At 30.2% G+C, this 27,234-nt stretch overlaps 4 protein-coding genes across 8 annotated transcripts; 3 read left to right on the top strand and 1 right to left on the bottom strand.

Annotated features, from left to right (window-relative positions):
• Nucleotides 1-1,222: 1,222 nt before the first annotated feature.
• On the bottom strand, nucleotides 1,223-5,798 carry LOC130677966 (BTB/POZ domain-containing protein KCTD9). Its single transcript, XM_057484910.1, has 7 exons — nucleotides 5,564-5,798; nucleotides 5,348-5,469; nucleotides 5,115-5,279; nucleotides 4,858-5,021; nucleotides 3,855-4,081; nucleotides 2,809-3,138; nucleotides 1,223-1,762 (listed from the first exon to the last, which is right to left on the bottom strand). The coding sequence occupies exons 1-7, from the start codon at nucleotides 5,609-5,611 to the stop codon at nucleotides 1,646-1,648; spliced, it is 1,173 nt and encodes a 390-aa protein (XP_057340893.1). The 5' UTR covers nucleotides 5,612-5,798; the 3' UTR covers nucleotides 1,223-1,645.
• Nucleotides 5,799-7,097: 1,299 nt separating this feature from the next.
• LOC130677263 (CCR4-NOT transcription complex subunit 7) lies at nucleotides 7,098-10,667 on the top strand. Of its 4 annotated transcripts, none has more exons than XM_057483951.1 (7): nucleotides 7,098-7,209; nucleotides 7,590-7,627; nucleotides 7,738-7,899; nucleotides 7,959-8,118; nucleotides 9,069-9,345; nucleotides 9,418-9,558; nucleotides 9,754-10,667. In XM_057483951.1, exons 2-7 carry the CDS (start codon nucleotides 7,606-7,608, stop codon nucleotides 9,880-9,882), a joined length of 891 nt encoding a protein of 296 aa, XP_057339934.1. In that variant the 5' UTR covers nucleotides 7,098-7,209; nucleotides 7,590-7,605; the 3' UTR covers nucleotides 9,883-10,667. The 4 variants fall into 4 exon arrangements, with proteins under 4 accessions (XP_057339934.1, XP_057339932.1, XP_057339933.1 ...); XM_057483949.1 differs by having other exon boundaries at nucleotides 7,126-7,209; nucleotides 7,723-7,899; XM_057483950.1 differs by lacking the exon at nucleotides 7,098-7,209 and adding an exon at nucleotides 7,245-7,433 and having other exon boundaries at nucleotides 7,723-7,899.
• A 295-nt stretch (nucleotides 10,668-10,962) lies between these two features.
• Nucleotides 10,963-20,323, top strand: LOC130677262 (protein mesh). Of its 2 annotated transcripts, XM_057483948.1 has the most exons (16): nucleotides 10,963-11,476; nucleotides 11,875-12,116; nucleotides 12,191-12,378; nucleotides 12,454-12,769; nucleotides 14,127-14,295; nucleotides 14,375-14,632; nucleotides 14,929-15,122; nucleotides 15,187-15,332; nucleotides 15,393-15,674; nucleotides 16,580-17,049; nucleotides 17,127-17,401; nucleotides 17,467-17,741; nucleotides 17,813-17,964; nucleotides 18,067-18,249; nucleotides 19,811-19,961; nucleotides 20,035-20,323. In XM_057483948.1, exons 1-16 carry the CDS (start codon nucleotides 11,122-11,124, stop codon nucleotides 20,126-20,128), a joined length of 3,750 nt encoding a protein of 1,249 aa, XP_057339931.1. In that variant the 5' UTR covers nucleotides 10,963-11,121; the 3' UTR covers nucleotides 20,129-20,323. The 2 variants fall into 2 exon arrangements, with proteins under 2 accessions (XP_057339931.1, XP_057339930.1); XM_057483947.1 differs by lacking the exons at nucleotides 19,811-19,961; nucleotides 20,035-20,323 and adding an exon at nucleotides 18,411-19,318.
• Nucleotides 20,324-21,282: 959 nt separating this feature from the next.
• LOC130677547 (xylosyl- and glucuronyltransferase LARGE1-like) lies at nucleotides 21,283-26,736 on the top strand. Its single transcript, XM_057484340.1, has 11 exons — nucleotides 21,283-21,548; nucleotides 21,609-21,743; nucleotides 21,853-21,950; nucleotides 22,057-22,243; nucleotides 22,645-23,201; nucleotides 24,125-24,274; nucleotides 24,351-24,653; nucleotides 25,666-25,871; nucleotides 26,063-26,335; nucleotides 26,406-26,498; nucleotides 26,562-26,736. Exons 1-11 carry the CDS (start codon nucleotides 21,539-21,541, stop codon nucleotides 26,653-26,655), a joined length of 2,106 nt encoding a protein of 701 aa, XP_057340323.1. The 5' UTR covers nucleotides 21,283-21,538; the 3' UTR covers nucleotides 26,656-26,736.
• The last annotated feature ends 498 nt before the right edge of the window (nucleotides 26,737-27,234 follow it).

Consider the following 27,234-nt stretch of genomic DNA (forward strand, 5'->3'; position numbering starts at 1 on the left):
ATTAATTAAAAAAAAATTAAAGCATTAATTGAAAAAAGGACAACGTAGTCGTAATTTCGCCGATATATAGATTTGTAAAAAAATTATTTACACTTGATATCAATTAGAAGTTAAACAAAATTCGTTAAATAAATTTCCGTAAAATCGTCCTGGCAATTTTATAATTCGAATTTTTAAATTTTGTTGGCTAAAATTTATTCAACAAATTTCGTTTAACTCCCAATTGATATCAATTGTAAGTAATTTTTTCTAAATTCTATATCGCAACGAAATTACGACTACGTTGTCCTTTTTTCAATTAAAATTTTAATTTTTTATTAATTGATTAATAAAATTTCAATACGGTTATGATAGTTGAAAGTCATTGCAAATTTTAAAAAAGTGGGGGACACTGTCTGAGAATGCTCTGAAGTACTAAAATAGAGTTACTTTCTAGGCGATAAATAAAACATCAAAGGAATTGAGGTTTTTGTGGACTAAACTAGAATTTATTTTTTGACTCGGGGCAGATTCTATAGAAATAACTTGTATACAAACCTAGATTCCCATATGAATTTCCCGCAAAGAAATCTATGTATCCAAGTTCCTGGGAATCCAAGTACCCACAGTTTCCTATATGAATTTCCCATATGGGAATCCTGATACCCTCAGTTTCCAACATGGATTCCTATAAAAATCCATACACTCCCATATTAATTCCTATGGATTCCTACATAAATCCATATTTTTTTATAGATTCCCATGCAATCCCCCATGGATTTTTTTCATAGGATACACCATAAATTTTATACCTTAAAATCTCACTCACAAAAAACCTTTACGCTAATTATTTTAAATGGGTCTAATAAAAAAAATTTTAACTTAATTATTTTAAAACCTTTTATACATCAACGCATTTAATCTTTTACTTTTTATATTTATATAGTTACTCACGTGTCTTTGTACATTACTTTTTATTTTATGACTCTACTATTTTGTATTTGTTTTTATTTTCCCGCAAAGTGTCTCTCAGAGCTTAAAACCCAGAAGAACTTGCTCTAGGTTTACGTCATAATAAATTATTCAGCGAATTCTGGAATAGCTTCTCGCGACGATAAAAAAAAAATTTATATAAATAAAATACCAGCGTAAAATGTTTTTGTTTAAGTGAGATTTTTAAATAAAATAAAAAAACGAGTAATTTTACAATTAAACAAAATAAAAAATATTATTTTTTTTTTTATGGAAATTTTATTGACTCAGTTTTTATAAATAAATAATTACAAGTATATATATTTATATATGTGTTTACAATAAACTAAATGCACAGTACTATCCAATATACCTGATATTGACGCCATGTTTATTTACAATAAAATAAAAAATAAATAATTATAAAATATATCATCATGAAAATAAAATTATCAGCGATAAACAAAATAAAATAATAATAATTATTATTTATGAAAACGTGGAAGGAATTTGTAGGCAAATCCTGTGAGCGGTGGACGATCGTGTTGATGTATTCCTATTTATATTTTTTTAGGACACAGTCGTAAGGCCGGTAGTTAATTAAATAATAGAAGTAACTCTGCCGATAAAGGAAACGTTTGTTCATTAAATATAAAATACTCTATAATTAACACACTTTTGATCACATTTATTATCATCGCACTGTCTGGGACATGTGCAGTGGAGTCTGCATCAATTCAAAGGCCGCGTTTTTCCAATTGGCACCACGTAAATTCGCCTCGTGGAGATCTGAGCCGGATAAGTCGCAAGACTAAAAAAAAAAATACGGAAATATTTTAAATGAATAAATAAATATTTAGATGTAACGGAGAAATACTTGGGTTAAATATTTTAAATTCAAAGTCATGCGAGTTTGTCATCAATCATCTTGACGAGGGTACGCATTAAACTTTAAACTTAAAAGTTGGTTTGTAAAAAAATTATTTCATAAATTACACGATAACTTTTAGTAATTATCTGAAATAGATTAATGAGCTTTCATTTTTTTGTCATTAGTTTTTAATCTCGACTGAAACCGTCAAAATTTTTCAAAGTCGATATTAGGAATTGACGGTTTTGAAATTTTTTTCTGCGCAGATCTACAGAGATCTGAATAATTAAATAATTAAATTTACACTCAAAGTTTATAAATGCAAAATTAAGATCATTAAAAAGTAATTAATCAACTTAAATAGGTTACAGCCTACTTTGCTTGTAATTAATTTTTCCATGACACTTAAGGACATTCTCAGGCAGTGCCCTCCAATTTTTAAAAATATTCACTGACTTTAAATTGTAATGACCAAAATTAAAATTTTGATAATTAATTGAGAAAAAGTTTAAGCATTAATTGAAAAAAGAAATACCGCGGTTATGATTTCTGCGGAATATAGATTTTTAAAAAAATTACTCAGTTGTTATTAATTAGAAGTTAAAAGAAATTTTAAAAATAAATTTAAGTAAAATCTTTATGTCAACATTATAATTTTTAATATCAAATTTCTTAGGCTAAAATTTATTTACCAAATTTCGTTTAACTCCTAATTGATATCAACTGAGTATTTTTTTTTTAAATCTATATCTCGCAGAAATTGTAACTGCGCTGTCCGTTTTTCATTTAATGCTTTAATTTTTTTTTAAATTAATTAATAATATTTTAATACTTTTATGACAGTTCGAGGGCATTATATATTTTTAAAAACTGGAAGACACTGACTGAGAATGCCCTTAAAAATTTTTAATTATTTTTTCAATAGCCCGCGACTTCTCCCAAATAATTTTTTTTCTTTAATTATAATTAAAATAAAATAAAATTACCTCTAAATCAGCACCAGCGAGAATAGCAGATCTCAAATCACAATTTTTAAGTATCGCATTTTTCAAAGTAGCAACTCTTAAATTAACAGCCGCCATATTACTTCCTTCAAGATTAGCTCCTTTAAGATTAACGCCTTCCATATTTGCTGATAGCCCACCGGGATCTTCGAAATTACAGGAATGTAAATTTGCCGCCTCAAGATTTGCACATAGCATCTTAACGCATACTAACTGTGCATTCTCAAGATTTGCGAATGATAGATCCGCCCGTTCGAGGCAACATCCTGACAAATTTGCGCCAACTAAATTGCATCCTCGTAAATTTGCATACTGAAAGTTAACACATTATTATAATGAGCGCGCTCTACTTAAGCCAAGACGCCGAAATTTTATTTAATAAATCTAACAAACTACAAATACCTGAACATAAAAGTTTTCAATGGAAAAAAAAAATATTTAATGCGGCCATTAATTCAAAATAAATACGTACTCGTTGTTATTTAAATATTAAAATTTTTTCTCTTTTCTTTTGTATGGAAATTTTAATATATATTTTAATATATTGATGATATTGCATTATTTATAACGCCTTCTCTCTTCTTTCTCTTCTTCTATCTCTTGACTTTTGAATTAATTTTGAGTAAACTTAAATTTGTTTTTTAAATCACGATACGACGAGGCTTCAAGCCGATATTTAAATCGCTATTATGTTTAGCAAATAAATACATAAATAAATAACGACAATTACCAAAGATGTCAAGTAAAAAACAAATTAACTGTCGCGCAGAACGAAAATTTAAACACTTCAGTGCTCAGTTGCTTCTTAAAATTACGCTGCCTTCCACCACCCCCTGCTTCGTCGCTTCAATAAAAAATATCAAATTCAAAACGAAAAAAAAACCGCGAGTTTCTCATTCTCGCGCGAACGCGGCTCTGAATAAAAAATGAATAAATTCATCGCGTAAAAAATGATTTGATATCAAAATTTATAAATGATCTTTCAATGCGTATTCAAATAAAATTACAATAATATCGAGCAGACTTACCTTGAAATTGATATTCCGCAGATCCAGTCGCGATAAATCGGCCCCGGATAAATTAACGCCTTGGAATCGTAGCTCAGAAGTTGCTGGCGTCGACATGATCGCTTTCAAAACATCGCGACGTGTAAGTGCGTCGGTCCCTTTGTTTTTTTCACTGTCAACTGCCACCATTTCTTCCAGAGTGCTGATAATACCCTCGATTCCGTAAAATCGCGCCTCTTCAAGTACTCCTGAAAAATAATTATTTTTTCCATACATTAAACTCCTAACGAATTATTGACAGAAAAAGTTGGAGGAAAAAGTTGCGGTCAAGTTCCCAGACAGCATTCAAGTCAGAATGACTGCTTTACGACGTATTTTTGAAGGAGTCTTCAAGAAGTCTTATAATGACTTCTTAAAGGTGTCATTTTTAAGAACTCCTAATTAAGAGTTCTTGAAGACTCCATAAATAAGACGTCAGTTTTGTGACGTCTTATTGTATTCTTTTTTTAACTTTTTTGAAGTCAAAATAAAGTCAAAATTAGGAACTCCTTAAGACGTCATGGTAAGTTCATTCTGAAGTCTTATTTGCGGAGTCAGAAAAAAGAACTCTTTTTAAAGACGTCTTACTGAGTTCGCTAGCTGGTGCATTCGACATCTTGAGAACTTCTTAAAGACTTCTTTAACATGTTTTTAAGACGTCCAAATCATAAATAGGAACTCATTCAGAACTCATCAATACGTCATTTTGCTCCCTGATTAAAAAAATCGATTTAAAGGGATTCAAAAAAAATTTTTTTCAATACTTTTTAATACTTTGCAATAAATTGCAAATCCCTTTAAATCGATTTTTTAAATCAGGGCTATCTGGGTTAACAGTATATTGTCTGTAACTTTAATGCAATTTGACTTAAAATGTTACTGTCAGATAATGACGTTGAGTTGATTGTAAGTTTCACTTAAAACTGAAGGCAAGTTTTTCTGTATAATTACATTCAGTTTATTTTTAAATAAAATATTAACTGACCTGCAGCACTGATGTTTGTATCCAAAATAAGTTGCCCATGACGTAGATAATTTAGTATCGGTTCAAAATAAGCTGAGCTACGGTCAATTAAAAAAGCGCCATTGCTATCCTGTTTACTGGGCGGTATTCTAAATTCATCACTGTCATCTTTCTCCATGAACATTCTGCATTTAATAAAAAAAATCTTTAACTCAAACAATTATAATTAAAACTACACCCGGTTTGAAAATAAATTTATTCAATTTAAAATAATTAACCTCGCTAGCATACTCATTGGCTCCTTTTGCGTCAACGTACTTCTGGTGGTAGTAAATAATTTACCGCCAACATTGAGTGTCACCCAGTCGTGGTTTCTGGATATGGGATTGCTGTCTGTTGAAATAAATTCTTCTCCACACGACACGTACAATATGTCGTCATCTCTGGCAATAATATTTATTTATATTTTTTAAATTGATAAGGAAAAGAAAATTTAATTAATTTAAGATACCTGATTAATTTTATGTCATCAACTTCACCACCTTGTGGTGTGAATATTCTTTTGGCAGTTATATTAAATTTAGTACTCGCAGCTTGGAGTAGTTCTCTAACAGAATGTGTCACCATAAAAACCTTTTAAATAAATAACATTTAATTAATTAATTAATTAATTAATTAATTAGGGTTTATAATAATAAATTAAATGTAAATAATTAATATTACTTACCTTTCCGTTTACATCTGTACCATTTTTAAATAAAATAACTCTTTTCATAGCTATATATTAATTATCACAGTCACTGATTACTTGGATTACTAATTAATGATATCACTGTCGTAACATTTAATTTATTAACACAATAGGAAATATCACTTATTATTTATTGGAATTATATTAATTTAGGCAATAATAGTGAGCAATAATCATGATGGACTGCTGCTCTACGCCATATTGGATTTTAATTTTTATATATTTATGTTCTTAGAAATGCCGCCGGAAAAAGTTTTGAATTTGCGCGGGAAGTTCAGAATATAGTGCATTTGGAAATTGCTCCAGCTCTAGCTCTCTGGCTAAGCGTTGCAGCCAAAGTAATTAATTTATTAATTATTATAGTTTGAGCGGTAAATTTAAAAATTTGAAAAATAAATTATTAGAAATTGGAGAGAAATTAAAAATCGTGTCAAAATAAAATGGCGGCAGAATATGATAGAAAAATATTTAAAATTTAAAAAAAAAACACAAGTATTTGAACAAACCTTGGCGGGAAAATAGTATGCAGAAGGGTGTCCTAATACACTTGGAGATTTAATTTAAATTGCTCCAAGTGTATCACAGCTAATCAAACGTCACTTAACTGCTATTTCCCCACCAGACGATGCCAGATGATTTTGCTCAGGAACTGGGAAATTATCAGCATCAGCCATCAGCAACACAACACTACCAGTTTACACTCAACACTTTGCACTAGCACTGAACACTGAACACTTAACTATGCCACAGATACTTTGCACAATTTAAATTAATCAAACGTAAAGATGATCGTAAAGTTAACCGACATCAGACAAAATTTTTAAAGACGTAAAGAAGAATCTGGATCACTACTGCCATTGTTGATGATACTGACTGCCGCTATCGAACCGTCAGTTGAAACAAAGGAATCGATTTTGCGATTTATTCGACCGCCCCCACTTTAGCAAAAATTTGAACGTCGAATGCAGCGCCGCGCAGTGGCGCGAAATTTCAAAATTGAAATCTAATAATTTTATTAAAATTTGTTTGTGGGTGCATTCAAAAATTTTTTAAATTCCTACTTGTTAGTTACATTCACACTCATCAAGTTAACAGACAATTAGTAGTTTTCGGATTTTTTTTCCAAGTCAATTACAAAAAAAAAAAAAAAACTAAGAATGTGCATACCGAGAAAATTAAAAAAATTCTAAGTGCAATTTTAAAAAAATTTATTTTATAATTTCTCGTTTTTGAAAAAGTCTAAAAATTATTAGACGCCGGCTAACTTTAGTATCATAATTTTTTTACTTATAAAACACGCGCGCATTTTTACTTATTTTGAATTAAAATGTTATTTTCAAAATTTAATTTTGTTTACTTACTCAAATTTAATCATCTAAATAACTATGGAACGTCACCCGAAAAAAATACAAGTCCATAAACGTCTGTGGCGTCTGTGCTCTGTGCAACTGTGGTCCCCCACCCCCTTTAATTTCAAAAATCAAATAATCATTTCGCGCCATCTGTCGCCGATTCAAATAAACAAAACTCCGAGCCCAAGGTCTAGCATTGAAAATTCATTTGATACCTAAAATATGTTTGTAGATGTTGTAGATAGAATAAATTGCTAACCTCCGATGAGGGTAAATATATTTTATTTAAAAAAAAAATTAATTACTTTATTTACAACAACAAATTACTCCTAATTATTTATTAGCAACAATAACTCATTTAATTTGTATCCAGTTTAAAAGTTTTGTGTGTTGAGTGACGTTTACTGAGTTTCGTTCACTAAAATAATAATGTTTGGTACCGAGTTATTCTTAATTAATTAATCTTTTTATATATATACATGTTAATATACTAGGTATTTATCTAAATATAGTTATAAAATAAAAATAAACCAGTTAATTATCGACAATTTGTTGGTTATAAAAATTGGCGCGTTAAAATAAAAATTTAAATTCGTTTCTAATAAAATTATTTTCCATAATAAATAAAAATGATGAATTTTTTTTTCTAGCAAAAAAAATTTTCAAATGGTTAGAAAAAGTACAGGCGGTAAGTTTTAAATATTTAAAATAATAATTCAGTTAATTAATTATTTATTTGATTAATTAATTAATTAATTAGTTAATGTTACATAATTAATGAAGGAGGTAATTCTGTAGTTAAGGGCGGAGGGACGATGCCCACAAACGAGGAGTGTGGAATTCGCGATGTCTGGGGTCATAATCTCGAAGAAGAGTTTCGTACAATACGTCAAGTTGTACAACAATATCCCTATGTCGCGATGGACACTGAATTTCCTGGTGTTGTTGCCCGGCCAATAGGTAAATTAAATTTTTACTTCCGGTATGATCGATATTTTATTCATAATTTTGTGTTACAGGTGAATTTAGAACCAGTGCTGATTATCAATATCAATTATTGCGGTGTAATGTTGACTTGCTGCGAATTATTCAATTAGGACTCACATTTTTAAATGAGTCGGGTAATACTCCTGGTGGCGGTTACACCACATGGCAGTTTAATTTCAAATTTAATCTGCAGTAAGTTTTTTTTTAACTTAAATTTTTATGATACTGAAGTTAGCAGACGTCTAATAATTTTTGGATTCTTTTTAAACGACAAACCATAAAAAAAAAATATTTGAAAAAATTGCACCTGTAGTTTTTTAAATTTTCTACATGTGCATATTTTTAGTTTTTGTTTTTTTGTTTGGTGAATTGATTTGGTGAAAAAAAAATCCGAAAATTACTAATTGTCTGCTATCTTCAGGATCATTAAATTTTTCATGATCTAGAAGTTAACAGACAATCGAAAATTTTCGGATGATTTTTTTTCACAGAATGAATTTAAAAAAAAAGAAATCTAAAAATATGCACATGTAGAAAATTTCAAAAACTGCAGGTGCAATTTTTTCAAATATTTTTTTTTTAATAATTTATTGTTTAAAAAAAAATCCAAAAATTATCAGACCTCGGCTAACTTCAGTATCATAAATTTTTCTACTGTAATATTTTGATTAAATGTTAATTTGTTTAAATTATTAGTTAATTAAATAAGAATTAAATATTACCCAGGTTGACATCATTGGGAAGTCAATAGACCTCCTGTGATGTCAGTTTAAATATATTTTTAAATTAAACATTAAATTTAAAGTCAGTCGGTCACCAGACAGAAGTCCGGGGCTTCAGATGTTCGTCTGCATCCGCAGATCCAGTACAAAGAAATAAAATTATAAATCGTCGCATCTCGGGTTACCCTAGAGAACGTTTTCGAGGCCTGGGTATCTCCTCGTCATAAGTTTAGACTACGGGCCACGACGGCGTTCGCGAAATCACTTACCTGCTTTAGTTACTCTGCTAAATAATTTTTTCATCAGTGACCAAAGTTTTATTATTTATCAAAAAAAAATTAACTATTTATTTTTTTTTAATTAGAAACCTGGCAGAAACGCCACACTACTAATTATTTTATAAATTTTTATTGTTATTAGAGAAGATATGTATGCACAGGACAGTATAGACATGTTACAAAACAGCGGAATTCAATTTAAAAAACACGAAGAAGAAGGAATCGATCCATTGGAATTCGCTGAATTATTAATGACATCAGGAATAGTTCTGATGGATGACATCAAATGGCTGTCATTTCACTCTGGTTATGATTTCGGTTACTTATTGAAACTTCTTACGGATCAGAATTTACCCCAAGAGGAGAGCGAATTTTTTGAATTACTCAGGATATATTTTCCGACAATTTATGACGTCAAAGTAAATAACAAATTTTTTTTTTTTCACTCATTCTAATTAATAATTTATATTTATGATAAATTTATTGTCTAGTATCTTATGAAATCCTGCAAAAATTTGAAAGGAGGATTGCAAGAAGTTGCCGAGCAATTGGAATTACAGAGAGTCGGCCCTCAGCATCAAGCAGGTTCTGATTCACTATTGACTGGAATGGTTTTTTTCAAAATGCGCGAGGTAATTCATTTATTTTGCTACAATTTACCTCTGAAAAAAACAAATTAAAATTTTTTACTTCAGTAATTAAAGTCCCAATTTACAGTAAAATTTTTTTCTCACAAGTCTAGACTTTATTTACAAAAATGAATAATTATTTGACTTCAATCGACGCAATTAAATAATTAAAATTAATATATTTTTTTATTTTCTCAGATGTTCTTCGAAGATAATATCGATGATGCCAAATATTGCGGGCATCTATACGGACTGGGTACGTCATTCGTCGTCAATGGTACTGGTGGCTATCTCGAAAGCAACGGCGACAACTCTTCGTCGTCATAAAAAGCAATAAATAAAAAAATAAACAACAAAAATAAAAACCCACCACCAAAAAGTAAAATAAAAGCCAGTTCTATGTGGTAATTATTTTACCCATAGCTTTTAAAAAACTTTATAAGCGAATAATTAGTTTGAGTAATCAAGTAATACAAGTAAAAAAAAAAAATTCAAATTAGTCTCATTGAAATATTTTTTCCCTCAATTCATCTCGATCATTAACCCAAGCGGCACAAAAAAAATAGTTGACTTTTTGTTAAATTTAAATTAAGGCCATTCTCGAGTACCCTCCAGTTTTTAAAAATTTTCACTGACTCAACTGTCAAAATTTGATTAATTAATTAAAAAATAATTGAAGCATTCACTGAAAAAAGGATAATTTTCTTGAGATATAAATTTGAAAAAAAAACTTACAGTTGATATCAATTAGGAGTTAAACGAAATTTGGAAAACAAATTCCAGTAAAATCATGTCAAGTTTTTTATTAGAATTTTCAAATTTTGGATAAAATTTATTCAAAAAATTTCTTACTCCCAATTGATATCAACTGTAAGTTTTTTTTTTTAAATTCTATATCTTCGCGAATTTTACTGCGCTTATGACACTAGTCATTAAAAATTTTTAAAAAGTAGAGGCAGTGACTAAGAATGTCCTTGATTGGTTACATGACAGCAAATTGTCGCTTTAAATTTATTTAAAAGTCAACAATTTTTTTTGTGCCGCTTGGGAATCAACTAAACTAAACTTATCGTATTTTCTATTTAAAAAAAAAAAAAAAAAAAAAAAACAAAGTGAATATAAATAGTTAAATTTTTATTTAATTTTTTTTAATTATACTCGTTAATTATTATAATTTTTTTTCTAAAAAATTGTCATTTCTTACTGTATAATAACGACTACATTGAATAAAAAAAAATATATATATACATAATATATATATATATATATAAATTAAAAAATAATTTATGAATAAAAGTATAATTTTTTTTTACGTCAGAGATATTTGAAAAGTAGGCCGAAAGGGCTACTCATATATTTGCCTCACACACTAGGAAATAAAACAAAAAAAGTACAAAGATATGAAGATAAGCGAACGTTATCACCGGATAGTGTGATAATATCATGAGTTATCATCTGTAACTGTTCTCGTCGGCTCAGTTCAGTGTAAACGATTCTTAGCCTCGGGTCATCTCAAGACTAAGATAATACTTAGCGATAGTAATAGAAATAAGCCACCAGTTTACAATGCGAATTAAAATAATGTCATTAAATAAATTATTGTTCTTAATATTAATTACCAAGATTAATTTTAAATTAACCAATACTTCGGATGCGAGGGATCCTGGGTCGCTAGCACCAGATCCCTGGGCCAACGTCGACTACTTCTTTGATGAAAAATTAAAAGAAAATACCGAGACGGGGCCAGAGCTGCTGGACCTTGAGCCAGAAAGTCTTAGGAACGAGGGCGCGGAAGTTTCTTCAATGGGCGCCGACCCCGCGCAGCCGGAAGTCAATTCCGGGGGTGAGAAAAACGAGTTCGACGTCGTCCTGACGAAGGAGTTCAACGGGACGAACAAGACTGAAAAATATGTCCATTATGGTGAGTTTTTTATCAATGGGCGTGACCATTTTATCATTAAATTGTAACAGGTAAAATTTTTTCTCCTGCAGTTTCTTTAAACAAACAATTTTTTTTTTGGCTGTTCCAATAATAATTATAATTGTAATTAATGATAATTGATTAGTGTAATGACAAATTATGAATGAGATAAATCGAGCTGAGTACGTAGCATGTGTGATTATAAATAGTATCACTAAATTTAATAAAAAAAAAATATTAACTTTGATTACATTCCGTCTTATCTGTTTGTTATCAGTTACTCACTTGTATGAATCGTGGAATGATTCATAGTAATAATTTATTGTTGTCTTGTATTTTATGATATCATTTATAATTATAATTATAATTAAAATTATAATTTATTTTTAATATTTTAGACTCCGATGATCCGGAGGCTAACAGATACGCACCCTCACCAGAGTACTCAGTTAATTATTATGTTATGACTGAGGCGAGATGGAGAAAAATAAGATCTGAGTTCATGTACTGGTACTTCGACAAAGGCGGCGACGATAATATGGGCGATTACCAGACTAATATACACTCGTCTTCACCGCAAATCCATAAAAATTTTAATTTCCAGTTACCGTTCTACGGTTTTCGTTACAATTACACCCGTGTTAGTTTTTTTTTACTCACATTTTAATTATTTATTTTTATTGTAATTAATTGGCAGCACAATTCTGTCTCCAGGTCTCGATGAATGGATTTTTGGAGTTCAGCGATTCGCCGGAACACTACACGTACCCTTTAGTTTTTCCGGTAAAAGACTGGCCGAAGAGAAACGACCCCGCGTTTATTGGTATTTTTTTCAGCAAGTGCCGGATTGGAACTCTGAGGCCTACTGATGCCGACCAGCGTAAGCCTGGGGTTTATTTCAGGTGATTTTTTATTCCTAAATAATTTTACTCATTAATTTTTTAAATGACAGCACAAAATTTTTCCATTAATTTTAGACAGGAAAGAAATTTACAGAAACGTACAGATCAATTTGGGGTAGAGTTACGGGAACGGGTAAAGTGGGACATCAGAGAGGGTGTAGTCGGCTCTGACACCTTTGATCCGAAGCACGCAGTGATAGTGACCTGGAAAAATATGTCTTTTGCCGGCGGTATCGATAACTCGCTTTACAAAACAAATACTTTTCAATTAGTACTGGCCACTGATGAAGTTTACACTTACGCTATTTTTAATTACTTGGACTTGTCCTGGACGGCGCACACCGAGGCCGGCGGTGACACCACCGGCGGCGAGGGTGGCACGCCCGCTTATGTAAATTTAATTAAAATATTTACTGCCGCCAATAAAATAATAAGTCGAACTCCATTAACTCGGATTCCATTATCTCGGAAGTTCATCTGAATCTTGACCCCCATCACGAGCTATGCTGTCTCCCCCCAATGCTATGTCTGTGTATATTTGTTTATGCATTAGGGTGATCCAAAAAATAACAAATTATTTTTTTTTCCTCGCAAACAGGTTCAAAAGTTTCATTTAGATAAAAAAAGACGCCTGTGAAAATTAGAGCTCTTAATATTAACATTAAGAGGTTCCTCATCGCACTTTTCTATTTTCCATAAGAATAACATGGAAAAAATTTTTATTACGTCTTCTGATTTTTATAAGTAGCTTACGATGCGTCATAAGAATAATTGGCAGGCATATTTTTGTAGGGAATTGAATGCTCTACAAAAAAAGATTCTTATCATTTTTTGAGGAATCTATTTGTTCAAAAGTTATTTGAGGTTGAAGTCGAATTCATATTAAATTTTAAGATTTTCTTACTTTTCCGGCGAAACCATCAGACCTATTACAAAATATCATTAGACCTTTTTTGTAGACAATTTTATTCCCTAGAAGTTATTTCTTATAAAGTTTTTTCGAATTCCGCATTGTTTTCTAGTTATTTTTATTTTAATGTCATGCTCAAAAAAAAAATAGTCTTCTGATCGATTTTAAGAGCTTGACATTAAAATAAAAATAACTAGAAAACGATGCGGAATTCAAAAAAACTTTATTGGAAATAACTTCTAGGGAATGAAATTGTCTACAAAAAAGGTCTAATGATATTTTGTAATAGGTCTGATGGTTTCGCCGGAAAAGTAAGAAAATCTTAAAATTTAATATGAATTCGACTTCAACCTCAAATAACTTTTGAACAAATAGATTCCTCAAAAAATGATAAGAATCTTTTTTTGTAGAGCATTTAATTCCCTACAAACACATGCCTGCCAATTATTCCTATGACGCATCGTTAGCTACTTATAAAAATCAGAAGACGTAAAAAAAATTTTTTCCATGTTATTCTTATGGAAAATAGAAAAGTGCGATGAGGAACCTCTTAATGTTAATATTAAGAGCTCTAATTTTCACAGGCGTCTTTTTTTATCTAAATGAAACTTTTAAACCTGTTTGCGAGAAAAAAAAAAAAATTGTTATTTTTTGGATCACCCTAATATGCATCCTAAATGTGATGTGAGTGCATGCGTTGTAGTTCTCTTTTTAAGGAAGAAGGGGCATTCGATAACTCGGAAATTCCCAGAAATTTACGCTCCTCCGTAGACTAACTGTCCGAGTTAATGGAGTTCGACTGTAAATTTAAAATATAATAAATAAATTTGCATTTTAGATCGGTTTCAATGCCGGAAATGGCACACAAGCTTATGAATACAAACCGTACTCTCAGAGTTCCACTTCGACATATCTTACAAGCCGCGGGTGGGCCAATGGTTTCAACGGCCGTCATATCTTTAGAATTGACGAAAAAATAATGCTCGGTACTTGTAATAAAGATATCGGTACGTTTCCGTCTGATTAAAAAAAAAAAAAAACAATTCATAAAATTTACGTCACAATAATTTGAGTGAATTTTTTTAGACGGCGCACATTTGCCTCTGGTCTTTGCACCAGAAAGTGGAAATATGTTGGGCGGTACTGTCGTTAATATAACGGGCCCTTGTTTTGAGAAGACGGATAAAGTCCGCTGTCTTTTCGATACTGTCGACGTTATGGGAACGGTTATCGACGTCAATCGTGCGATTTGTGTCCAGCCTTACGTTCAAGCTGAAGGATACATCAGATTTGCAGTTGCTATTAATAGTGGCCGGTTTGACTGGAAAGGAAAATATTTCATTGGTAATTTTAAATTTCAAATTTCAAATTTCAAATTTTGAATTACAGTCGAGACGTTATGAGTCCGACTTATTTTTCTATTCGACCTTTCCCCCTATGACTATGAAAATAATCATGTACGAACTCACACGCTTGTAAAGTAGGGGAAGTGTGACAGTAAGTTACGGTGGGCAGAAGTGGGGGTACAGGAACTCTTAGAATTTAATTCCCCTACACCCCCGTAAGCGGGTTCATAACGCGACTAGACTGTAATTAAAAAAAAAAGACACTAATAATTTAAAAAAATATATAATTGATAGAAACCCCAGCGACAGCAACGGAAAAAATATTTTTTCAAAACCGCGCAGTCCACGAACGCGATCCGCGGGAAATTAAAATAACATGGAACGCTTACAATTTAACAAGTAATTTAAATGCTGAAGTACAAATATCTATTTGGGGATATCGCGAAACGTCAATACGCTCCGAATTTGAATACATCGACATTCTCGAGGTTGGTTTTTAAAGTAAAAAAATTTTCCAATTACTTTTCCTAAGTAAATATATTTTTTTTATAGAGAGGAACAACAAATACCGGGGAGTACATAATAGTTCCCGCATCATATCGCAATCGTGAAACGCCTTATCAATTGAACATGCAGTTCGGATTCATTCAAATAAATCTAACAAACCCAGCAGAGTACTCCGGCTTACAAATAACTCCGTAAGTTAAATAAAAGTAAATATTTAAACTAAAGATTAATGAAAATTTATTTTATTTCAGAGTACTGTGGAGTAAACCGATTCCCCTCGCGTGGTACTTTAGCCCTCAGTGGGAGCGCTCGTACGGCCCCAAGTGGCCCGAGGAACTCTGCAACCAGTGGATCAAACATGACCGTTACTTAAAAAATTTTGCCGCCGAAATTTCCCTCTGCCCTTGTAAATTAGAGCACGCGCTCTATGACAAAGGCCGTTTTCTACCAGACTACGACTGCGACAAAGATTCAAATCCAAATTGTTTTTATAATAGCGGAGCAATACATTGCGTTAAAAGTGGATCGCCAAAGTAATTTTTTAAATTTATTCTCAGTCATAAAAAAAAATAAATTAATATTGAATCAGAAATTTTGAAATCCTACACGAAATAAGTCACTAGCTTTTAAGGGGGATAGCCACTGTGAGGAGCGAAAAAACAGGTGATTTTCGGGAATTTTTTTGACTGGGATAATAAAGGAATTTGGGGATCGGGTTTTTTTTGTTTTTTAAAGTATACATTGAAGATAATTCTCCTAAATTTTCATTAAAAAATATCATGTTGTTACAAAGTTATAAGCATTTTTGTGGAGCAACAAAAAAATTTCCCCCACGGTGTCATCTCTAACTCAAAAACGGATTATCAGAAACAAAAAAACCAAACGGCGTTGTAATCTGTACGCATGTGGTTATCGTTGCACATAAGGGATTTTGAAAATTTGGATTTGAAAAAAAATGGCGACATATTAAAAATTTTTTCGTTTTTTTTCTTATTTTTTTGGATTCAAACAGCCCTCAAAAATCTTAAAAATCAAAATTTTCAAAATCCCCTACGTGCAACTTTAGCTACTGAATAGACGAATACGGCAAAAAAAAAAGTTGCGAATCGGTTGATATTTATGCAAATTACAGATGCCGCCAGTTCAAAAAAAGTAGTTTCGAGAAAAATGCGTTTAAAGTTTTTAGTTGATGCAACAGTCAGTTGACGTGCTGTCACAAAAATGACTATAACTTGAAAAATATTCGGAATTTTCATATAAAACTTGAGATACATATTTTTGAACATATACACTTTCATTTAATAAAAAAAAATTTTTTTTTGAAATTTCACAGTGGCTATCCCCCTTAATTTTAAAATTGCGCAGCCGTCCTCCCCCATAAGTGCGAAGGTATTTTATTGACGGGCCTAATTAATCAATTGATTAACAAATTTTCCAGCTTAGACGGCTCTCAGCAGCAGTGCTGTTACGATAAGAACGAATATTTAATGTTAACATACGACCAACAATGGGGATCAAAGCCACATCGTTCACACAATCTCGGTTATTTACCCTGGAATGAAGCCAACAAAGTACCCAGTCTTTCTCACTGGTACCACGACGTCACGCCCATGTACACTTGTTGCTTGTGGCAAGAAGAACAAGCCGTGGGCTGCGAAACTTTTCGGTTTGAGAGAAGGCCGTCCCAAGACTGCATTGCCTATCAATCCCCAGCAGTGGCTGCGGTCTTCGGCGACCCCCATATCGTCACTTTCGACAACGTCCCCTACACATTCAACGGCAAAGGCGAATTTATTCTCGTGCGTGTCAACGACGAAAAAGACAAATTGGACATACAGGGTCGCTTTGAACAAGTCGGTAATAATTTTTACGGCGAAGTCCGCGGCACGCAATTAACTGCCATTGCTGGTAATTTATTTATTTACTTAATTATTCAATCGTTAGTTTGCTTTGGATACTAAATATTTATTTAAATTTTCATCCAGCGAAAGGTAACAATACAGCGACAATTGAAGTCCGCATAAGACCACCCATAGCTCAGTGGCGGTATCGCTTAGATGTTTTTGCCGAAGGAAGGCGGGTTTACTTTGACAGACAGTCGTTAAAATTTCAACACTTTCATGGTGTCGTTGTTTACACGCCCACTTATATTTTAAATCAAAGCGAAGTTATAATTATGTTTGATACGGGCGTTGGTGTTGAAGTTATTGAAAATCAAGGATTCATGTCTGCGCGCGTTTATTTACCCTGGACATATATGGTACTGATGATATTTTTTTTAATGTCAATTAACAATTAATTAATTCATCAATTAATTAATTTTAGAATAAAACGCGCGGATTGTTCGGTAACTGGAGCAACGACATTTTGGACGAATTCGTTCTGCCTGACGGACGGCAAGTGCCGTACGGTAACTTGGATAATTTCGAATCACTCCACAAAGATTTCGCAATAAATTGGCTGCTCGAAGACAAAGTCGATCCTTACAAAGGAAATTCGCTGTTTGAACAGGAGTTCGGTCGCTCTGCGAGCTTCTATTCGAACCGCACGTTCGTTCCCGAGTGGCGACGTCGGCCTGAAGATTTTCTACCCATGGAACGGTATTTTTAAATCAACTAAATAACAATGAACTCGTGAAATTTATAATTTATTGTAATTATTTATGTTTTAGAGAAACGGACGTTAAAACTGCCCGTGAATTATGCGGAGATTCCTATCAATGTCAGTACGATTACGCGATGACATTAAATAGAGATCTCGCGCACTTTACAAAAAATTATCATGACACTCTGACACAAATCAAAGCTATAAATTCTGACCGCAGTGAGTTTATTTATATTTCATATTTGAATATTTAACGTCTGGGAAATTTGTTATTTATCAGTATCGATTAAAACGTCTCGTTAATAATAAAATTATTTTCAGCGGTATCTTGTGGAATACTCGAGACCCCAAGATTCGGACGTAAGAGTAATTTTTTATTTATACCCGGTACCAAAGTTACCTTTGAGTGCAATCAGGATTTCGTCTTGATCGGGGATCAGAGACGGACTTGTATGCCGGACGGGCACTGGGACATTCCAGAGTTCGGTTACACTGAGTGTCTACGTAAGTATTTTATTATTTTATCTGATAAATTTTAAAAAATCACCGACTTGTTACCCAGTCAGCAGTCAAATATTTTTACCAACGAAAATTACAGACTTAATTTTTTCAAAGATTAAAATTTTAAAAAACTGTTGGCGATTAATTAATGAAATGAAACGTAGGTCAGATCGAGTACTCGCAACGCACGGCATGGACAACTATGGGTATCATAAGCGCGGTATTAATTCCAGCGGTAGCTTTAATAGCCGGACTGTTTTTTTTACTTAAAAAAAATTCAACCAAAGGCAGCTCAACAAAGTCCTGGCGTTTTTCCGAACGCTCTGCGCTTGACAATGACTCGTTTACGCGATCAGTTTTACGACCTGATAGAGCAACTTCGCCGACTAGTGACTCGAGTACGCTAACTAACGCCAGTGCATGGAAGCGCAGGAGTTACGACAAAAGTTACCACACACACGAACCCTTACCCAACAGACCGGACGTTGAATTCGAGGACAAAGACTGGGACCTTACAGAACCTAGTGTAGTCAGTGGCTCGGATTCGACAGACAACAGAAAAACTGCGAGTCCTAGCAAAGAGAGCGATGTATAAAAATTATGATACTGAAGTTAGCAGACGTCTAATAATTTTTGGATTTTATTTTAGACGGTAAATTTGAAAAAAAAAAAAATTTTGAAAAAATTGCACCTGTAGTTTTTTAAATTTTCTACATGTGCATATTTTTATTTTTTATTTTTTTTGTAATTGATTTGTTGAAAAAAAAATCAAAAAATTTTGAATTGTCTGGTAACTTCAGGATCATTAAAAATTACGATACTCAAGTTAGCCGACGTCTAATAATTTTTGAATTTATTCAAAACTAAATTATGAAAAACAAAAGTATTTACAAAAATGCACTTGCAGTTTTTTTCATTTTCTACATGTGCATTTTTTTAGGTTTTAAATTTTTTAAAATTAAATTGTCAAAATAAAAATTCAAAAATTATTTATTGTCTGTTAACTTCAGGATCGTATAAAAATTAATTAATTAGCTTTGATTTTTTTACTCTGTGGAATAGAAATAATGTCCAGTGTCTTGAGTATTTTATTATAATTATAATTATAATTATTATTGTTATTATTAAGTAAAAGGAATTAATTGTATTTTTTTTAAGTGTATGACTAATTTTTAAATAAATAATTTTTAATAAAATAAATTATAAATTTATGCTACGGAAATTTTCTATTCCACAAAGTTTGAGTATTAATTAATTAATTTATTATTTTTTATGCTGATTAAATTTTGAGTCGGTTAAATGTGGAATGGAAATTTCCAAAGCATTTGTGAAATTTTCATTCCCCTGTTAAATGATTAAATAAAATATATTTAATGAGTGTTAAAGTAGCAGACATCAGTCTAAAATTATTAATAAAATGAAATTCATAAGTGCATTTTTTATAATTATTTTTTTTTTAATTATTTACTCTGTTTATTTTCAATTTAAAATTTGTCTGGTGTCTGCTAGATCCACACTCGTTATATTTAGTTAATAAATTAGTAAATTATTATTTATGGAATAGGTCAGCAAGAATATAGTTCACGTCAAGCAGGTGTTACATCGGGTATTATCTTAGGCTGTTTAATTCCAATTGTAATGATAATAATATGCGTTGCATTTAGAGCATTGCAGGGTCGTAAGAATGAGCGGGAATTAGAAGAAGCACAAATGAGGTATTTTATATATTTATATAATTTATATCATTATCATTATTATTATTATTAAATAAATAAATAATATTTTTAGATCGCGGGCTACTGAATTGCAGAGGATAAGAAAAGTAGACGATGATATTAATGAGCCGTCAACTTCTCCCGCTCATACGACAGAAATAAATTAAATAATTATTGATTTTTTGTATTTATAATAAGAATCATTTAACTCCGTACCCTTTTATATATTTTTTAATTATTTAACAAATTATTTTATAAGTTTTCTTAATACTTAGACTTTAAAACCCAATTCATTTATCTGTATATTTAAATATCCGATAAATTGAGTATGGAATAGGGATTTATTATTTTAATTAATTATTTTAACACTTCTCATTAAATATATATTAATTATTTTATATTTATAATTATTAATTAATAATTTAATTTTATATATTTTTTTTTTATAAATAAAAAAAATTTATATTCTGACATTTTGTAATTTTTTAAATTCCTGTGACTGATGAGTCGATATAAGAATAAATTAATTAACGTTTGAAAATTAATATTCATATTTAATTTTTATATTTTCAGTAATACTTGTAAGTGACACAGGTTCATATTTATTTAATACGTTGAAAATTAGAGATAGTTAGCTCAAGATATATAAATATATATATATTCATATTAAATATGACTCATGTCATCACAATGCTCCCTAGTTGTTAACATATATAAATTAAACTATTTTCATAATTAATTTCATTAAAAATTTACATATTATTGAGTATTTCTGCATTTAAAAATCACAAAATGGCAATCATTTTGAATTTCATGTTTTTTTCCCCTTCACTTTTCAAAATGAGTTCGCTATTAATTTATAAAATTTCTGGTATCGATTCGCAATTTTTAATAATTAATGTCCCTCAAAATATATAATATGAAATTTAATAAAAAAAAAACTTAAATGGATAAAAAATATGAATTTTAAAAAGAGATATCGAATTATTATTTTATCAAAGCGATTATTGGATTATAAATTATGAATACTTTTAAAAAGTAAATTTATCAAAAATATATATGCATATATATGTAAAAATATGAGTAATAATAATTAATGTCATTTTCAAAATCAATATCTCACCTGGAAGTATTTTAATTAATATTTTATCTTTAAAATAATTTAAATATTTTTGAATATTTAAATTTTCCCGCGAAAGTTAAAAAATTTTATCGGGCTGGTAAAAGAAAAGAAAAGTTACAAAAATAAAGGGCGGCAGTAAATAAAGAAGAAAATACACTGAGCTAAATAAAAACACACATATATATACTACAAATATAACATATATGTAAAGGTTATACATCTAAGTTTGTTTTGTAATTTTTAATTGACAAATTAGAATCATGTGGGCACGTCAACCGACGAATTTAATTACTCGCTCACTCTAACTCATTTTATTATTTAAATATTTCATATTTTCATATTTTCCAAGTATTATTATATATATTTACATACATTTAATAATAATGGTTACTAAAATTAAATAATTAATAACACGTGTAGTTACACATAGAAATGGAGTTGATTTATTCAAAAAATGTTTACAGGTAATTGTTTTTTTAAAATTTTTTTTTAAATTCAATTGTTACAAGTAATTTTTTTTCCAGACTTTTATTGCAAACGGTTATTACGTTTAATTAACAAGAATGTACGACGAATTACAATGGCACGACTCTGGTTAAAATGTTTATTAGTCATATTTATAATATCAATAATGATATTTATTTATTCCCTACTAAATGGTAATTTAAATTTAATTTATTAATTAATTAATTAATTAATTATAATAAACGATATATTTATATTTAATTAGGTTCGTATACATTAATTATTCGTTTATTTATTTTTCAGTTCCGTCAGACGTCAAAGTAAATGAAAAAATAATACCATCGGTAGAAAGTAAATTAACAAGCGAATCAATTTATCCAAAGCCGCTGATAAATAATTATGTAATTATATATATTAAATTATTTAATTAGCCGCTTAATTTTTAATTATTCGCAGCATATATTTATATTTATTTATTTAGTTAATTTAATGTAATTTTTATTTTAGGAAAATGATTGTAATTACATTGAAATTGCGATGGTTTGCGCTGGTTACAATTCGACACAATCGTTAATTACTGTTATCAAGTCATTATTATTTTATCGCACTAAGCCGTTACGTTTTCACTTTATCGTTGATGAAATTTCCAATAGAACCTTGACTGTTTTATTTAAAACATGGAATTTACCGCACGGTAATTATTTATGGATTTTTTTAAATTTCGCGGGAATTATGAATTGTAAATTTTGAATTCTTGAAATAAATTTAAAATTAATCGTAGAGTAAAAATAAAGGAGACGAGCAGAGACTGATTTTTATTTAAAATTTTTATCTGCACTCTAGATAAATGTGGGGTAAATTGGTCAGCCTTCATATCAAAAAAGTTAATGGGTAAAATAAACTCTAAAAAAAAAATTTTTCTGGTCAAAAATCTCAGTGGTATAATTATTTGGGCTGACCAACTTCCCCCATATTTTTTCTAGAGACTGCAAATAAATATTCGGCAAGAGAAATTTTTTTGTTAAAAAATTGTGTCTCATTTTGAGCCCTTCCTAAAATTATAAAAACTAAAATAAAAATAATTAATTATTTTAGTTAACGTGACATTTTACTCAGCGAGTGTATGGATACCAAAAGTATCATGGGTTCGGAACAAACATTACTCAGGCGTTTACGGTCTTCTGAAATTAATTTTACCAGAAATTCTGAGCATTGAAAAGGTTGTACTACTGGACACAGACGTCACTGTGCTGAATGACATCTACGATCTGTGGAAAATATTTCATGAAATGGATAGTGATAATAAAAATAAATATGAATTGGCGTTGGCTGAAAACCAGAGCGACTGGTACATAAAAATTTCTGAAAGTGGACAGAGACCTTGGCCGGCTATTGGTCGCGGCTTCAACACCGGAGTGATGCTGATGAATCTGAAAGCTCTTCGGGAAAATAAATTTAGTGAATTGTGGATCAATACTACCCAGGTTGTTATCAAAGAGCTTTACGAAACGAGTTTAGCCGATCAAGATATTATTAATGCCGTTATCAAGGATAATCCGCGGATGGTTTTTATATTAGACTGTACCTGGAATGTCCAACTGAGTGATCATACGATTAGCGACCAATGTTATACCAAAGCCAAACAAATCCGAGTAAAATTTATTTATTTTTTTATTTTTTAAGATTTAAATTTTAAACTTCACTTCGTTGATCCTCAAAGTCTTCAAAATTTTTAATTGCGATATTTTATGACATAATTTTTTTTTGTCCCGGTACTTTTATGAGAGAAATTAAAAAAAAATATGAGATCATTTTTAACTCAATTATGAAACTCTTAAGTCACGCGAATTTTTGTATTTTTTTTTATTTACTAGATAAAATAATTGGCAGCGGATAAAAAAAAACCTTTGAACAAAATAAAATATTGCTAAAAAGTTTTTCTATTAACTTTAGAATTTTGTGGAATTTAAAAAAAAAAAAAAAGTAGAAACATTCCAACTTTGATAGAAAATTGATTTTTTATTTTTACCAAAGGAAAAAAAAATAAAATCGATCTTGAATATTTTTTTTTCCTAAAAGTGCATGTCACTAGTGATTTTATTTGGAATGCTATATATATATATATATATATAACGCTTTGTCACTACAATACCGCACGTAATTTTAAAAAAATCGTAGTCAAATTTCTTCCAATTTTTAATTTAAAAAAAATGTATATAATAAGTGAGGTCGGTCAGCGTTTGTAAATAGAGTTAATTTAAAATTTATTAAAAAATTAAAACATATATATTTATTTGACCCACTTTTAATTTCAGCCTCAGATTGAATTTTTCCAATTTCATAACCGTGTGTTATTTTTCACCGATTTAAAATTTCATTATTATTATTATTAATCAATTAAATTTCTATGCACCGTAAACTCGCGTTTCAATCGCGCCCAATTATTTTAAATTTTTAAATTCAAAAATTTATTTATCAGCCTTCAGTTGATTCCGTAACAATAAAACCACTATTATAATATTACAATACATATATTTGTTATTACAAAACCAATAATAAATTTAAAAAATTCCAGATACTCCATTGGAATTCACCGCGGAAGCAAAACGTAAAAAACAAAAATTCAAACGATTTCAATAAAATGCATAAAATATTTCTCGACATGAACGGCAACTTGTTGAGGCGTAAATTGTTTGGCTGCGATCCAATCCAGAACCTCCCATATGTAACTTTCAGTTTTTGTCATTAAAGCTACACAATTACTGTAAATAAATGTAAATAAATATGTTTTATTATTGCAGACAGAGGCTGCTGACAATTGTCAAAAATTTACGAAAAGTTCATCGATAACTTATCGCACGCATTTATTTTTACGCGAATATCAGTACGACAATTACATAGACGCAGACGTCGGTCTTGTAACCCAGTGTAGTTTTGATAGAATAACGCTGTTAGATGAATTGTGCAGACGATGGCCTGGAACGATTAGCGTCGCTGTTTATTTAACAGACGCAGAAGTTCAGTCGTTTCTTGATTTCATTCGCAACTCAGATGTACTGAGGATCAGAAAAAATATCGCCTATCACGTTGTCTATAAAGACGGAGTAAGTATACATACATATATATGTATATATATGAGGTCATTACAAATTAAATTTTCTCAGGCGCCCTATAAAAAATTTCTTTTTAGTAAAAAATACGTGGGGAATTTGGTTTTTTTCTTTTTAAGTAAAAAGAACACGCGCCTCAGGACGATCAAAGTTCACTTTTCGATACGATCGCGGTTTTTTTTAAATATCTCATGAAATATGCAGATTAAAGGAAAAAATCATAGAAACAATTTTGTAGGAAAATAAATTACTGACAAAAAAGGTCGTATTCATTTTTTTTATAAAATGTGTATTTAGGAAGATATTTAAAAAAAACATTTGTAATCCTTAAAACGCTCAATTCATAAGACCTAAAAAACGTTTTTTTTAAATATCTTCCTAAATACGCATTTTATAGAAAAAATGAACATGACCTTTTTTGTCAGAAATTTAATTCTCTACAAAATTGTTCCTATGATTTTTTCCTTTAATCTGCATATTTCAGGAGATATTTAAAAAAAACATTTGTAATCCTTAAAACGCTCAATTCATAAGACCTAAAAAAAGTTTTTTTTAAATATCTTCATAAATACACATTTTATAAAAAAAATAAATATGACCTTTTTTGTCAGAAATTTAATTTCCTACAAAATTGGTTCTATGATTTTTTCCTTTAATCTGCATATTTCATGAGATATTATAAAAAAACCGCGATTGTATCGAAAAATTGTGATCGTCCTGAGGCACGTGTTATTTTTTACTTAAAAAGAAGAAACAAAATTCCCCACGTGTTTTTCACTAAAAAGAAGCTTTTTATGGGGCGTCTGAGAAAATTTAATATTTAACGACTACCCTAATATATAAATATCGCGTTACAGATATAAGGGCGTATTTTAGCAAAAGATTCCATCATTAAAACATGAGGGCAAATAAAAACTTTTTTTTTACGCCCTTATAATTTCCAACATTTTTTTTTTTTTAATACCAAAATCATATATTTATTTTATTAATTTAAATAAAATTACAGGAATTTTATCCCATAAATTATTTACGCAATGTCGCAATATCGCAAATATCAACTCCGTATATATTTCAATTGGATATTGATTTTTTACCACCAGTAAATTTATATGAAAAATTAATATCATATATTTATAAACTAAATATCAATGGAACTGATACCTTTTATAAAAATGCATTAATTGTGCCAGCCTTTGAAACCCAACGTTACAGGTTTTATTTTTATTTTATAAATCTGCTTCTCATTTAATCAACCAAATGAAAAAACAATTTAATAAATTTTATTTTCAATTTTAAAAAATAATTAAATTAATTTTTTTATCAGTTCAATGAGAGCTTCTGTGTAATTACATTAATTTATTAAAGATATCGTACAGTAAAAAGATAAAAAAATGATTTTTTAGGTTCACATTTCCCGTAAATAAAGAAGAATTAATAAAATATCTGAATTACGGTGTTTTGTACACGTTCCGTTATCACGTATGGACAAAAGGTCACGCCGCGACTAATTACAGTAATTGGAAATCGGCTATTGAACCTTATCAAGTGACATGGGAACCAGATTTCGAGCCTTATATCGTAGTACATAAATCAGCGCCACTGTACGACGAACGATTCATCGGTTTCGGATGGAATAAAGTCTCATATATAACTCATTTAACTGCCTTGGGATACAGGTACATATATATACATATACATATGCGATATAATAAATTTTAATTAAGAAATTAATAAATTCAATTTAAGTTATATTGTGCTGCCGGACGTTTTTATTATTCACCGTCCGCATGCTCCGAGTTTAGATATCGGAAAATTTCGCACTGACTCTCTATACCGCAGGTAATTTTTCGTGATCGAGTTAATTGATGTGAATTAATTAACAGTAATTTTAATTTTTTTTAGGTGCCTTAAAAAATTGAAGGATCGATTCGTTGACGAACTGATCGCTAAATATGGAGACAGCTCTCTGAGGATACTAAAGAAAACCAAAGAATGAAATATTTTACTGTTAAATTGTAATAATTGTTAGTTTTTTTATAATTGAGTTTATACTGTACCGACAATAAAATTTTTACTTACACAATTTTTTATGCTTGTTTATTTTACAAAGAAATCAAACTAAATTGTAATCAATTATTTAGATCAAAATTAGAATTTCTGCGGATTGCATTAAGAAGAGGCGATGTCAGACATGACTCTCTGCGTTTACCAAGAAGTAATTCTGCTATTTATGAAAACTCTTTCCTGATTCATGGCATAAAAATTTGGAATCCATTACCGGCTGATATTAAAGTAATTGACAACTTCTAAAATTTTAAACAAGCTTGTTTTAACTGATTATTGCAATCAATGTAATTACGATTAATCTTGTGGTTTAATATGTTAGTGTTATTAATTCGCGTGCCAAATGCCAAAAGGGCGTACAATTTTTTTTTTGTGTCAATCGTTTTGTAGACATGTTCTAAGTCTAAAAATGAAAAAAAAATTTTCAAAGCCAAAAGGGCGTATGTCTCAAACACTAGCTTTCCACCATACGCTCCGCATGGCGTTGAATATAAGAACGAATATTGAACTT

This window comes from Microplitis mediator, chromosome 11 (assembly GCF_029852145.1).
Source record: "Microplitis mediator isolate UGA2020A chromosome 11, iyMicMedi2.1, whole genome shotgun sequence".
Taxonomy (NCBI): Eukaryota; Metazoa; Arthropoda; class Insecta; order Hymenoptera; family Braconidae; genus Microplitis; species Microplitis mediator.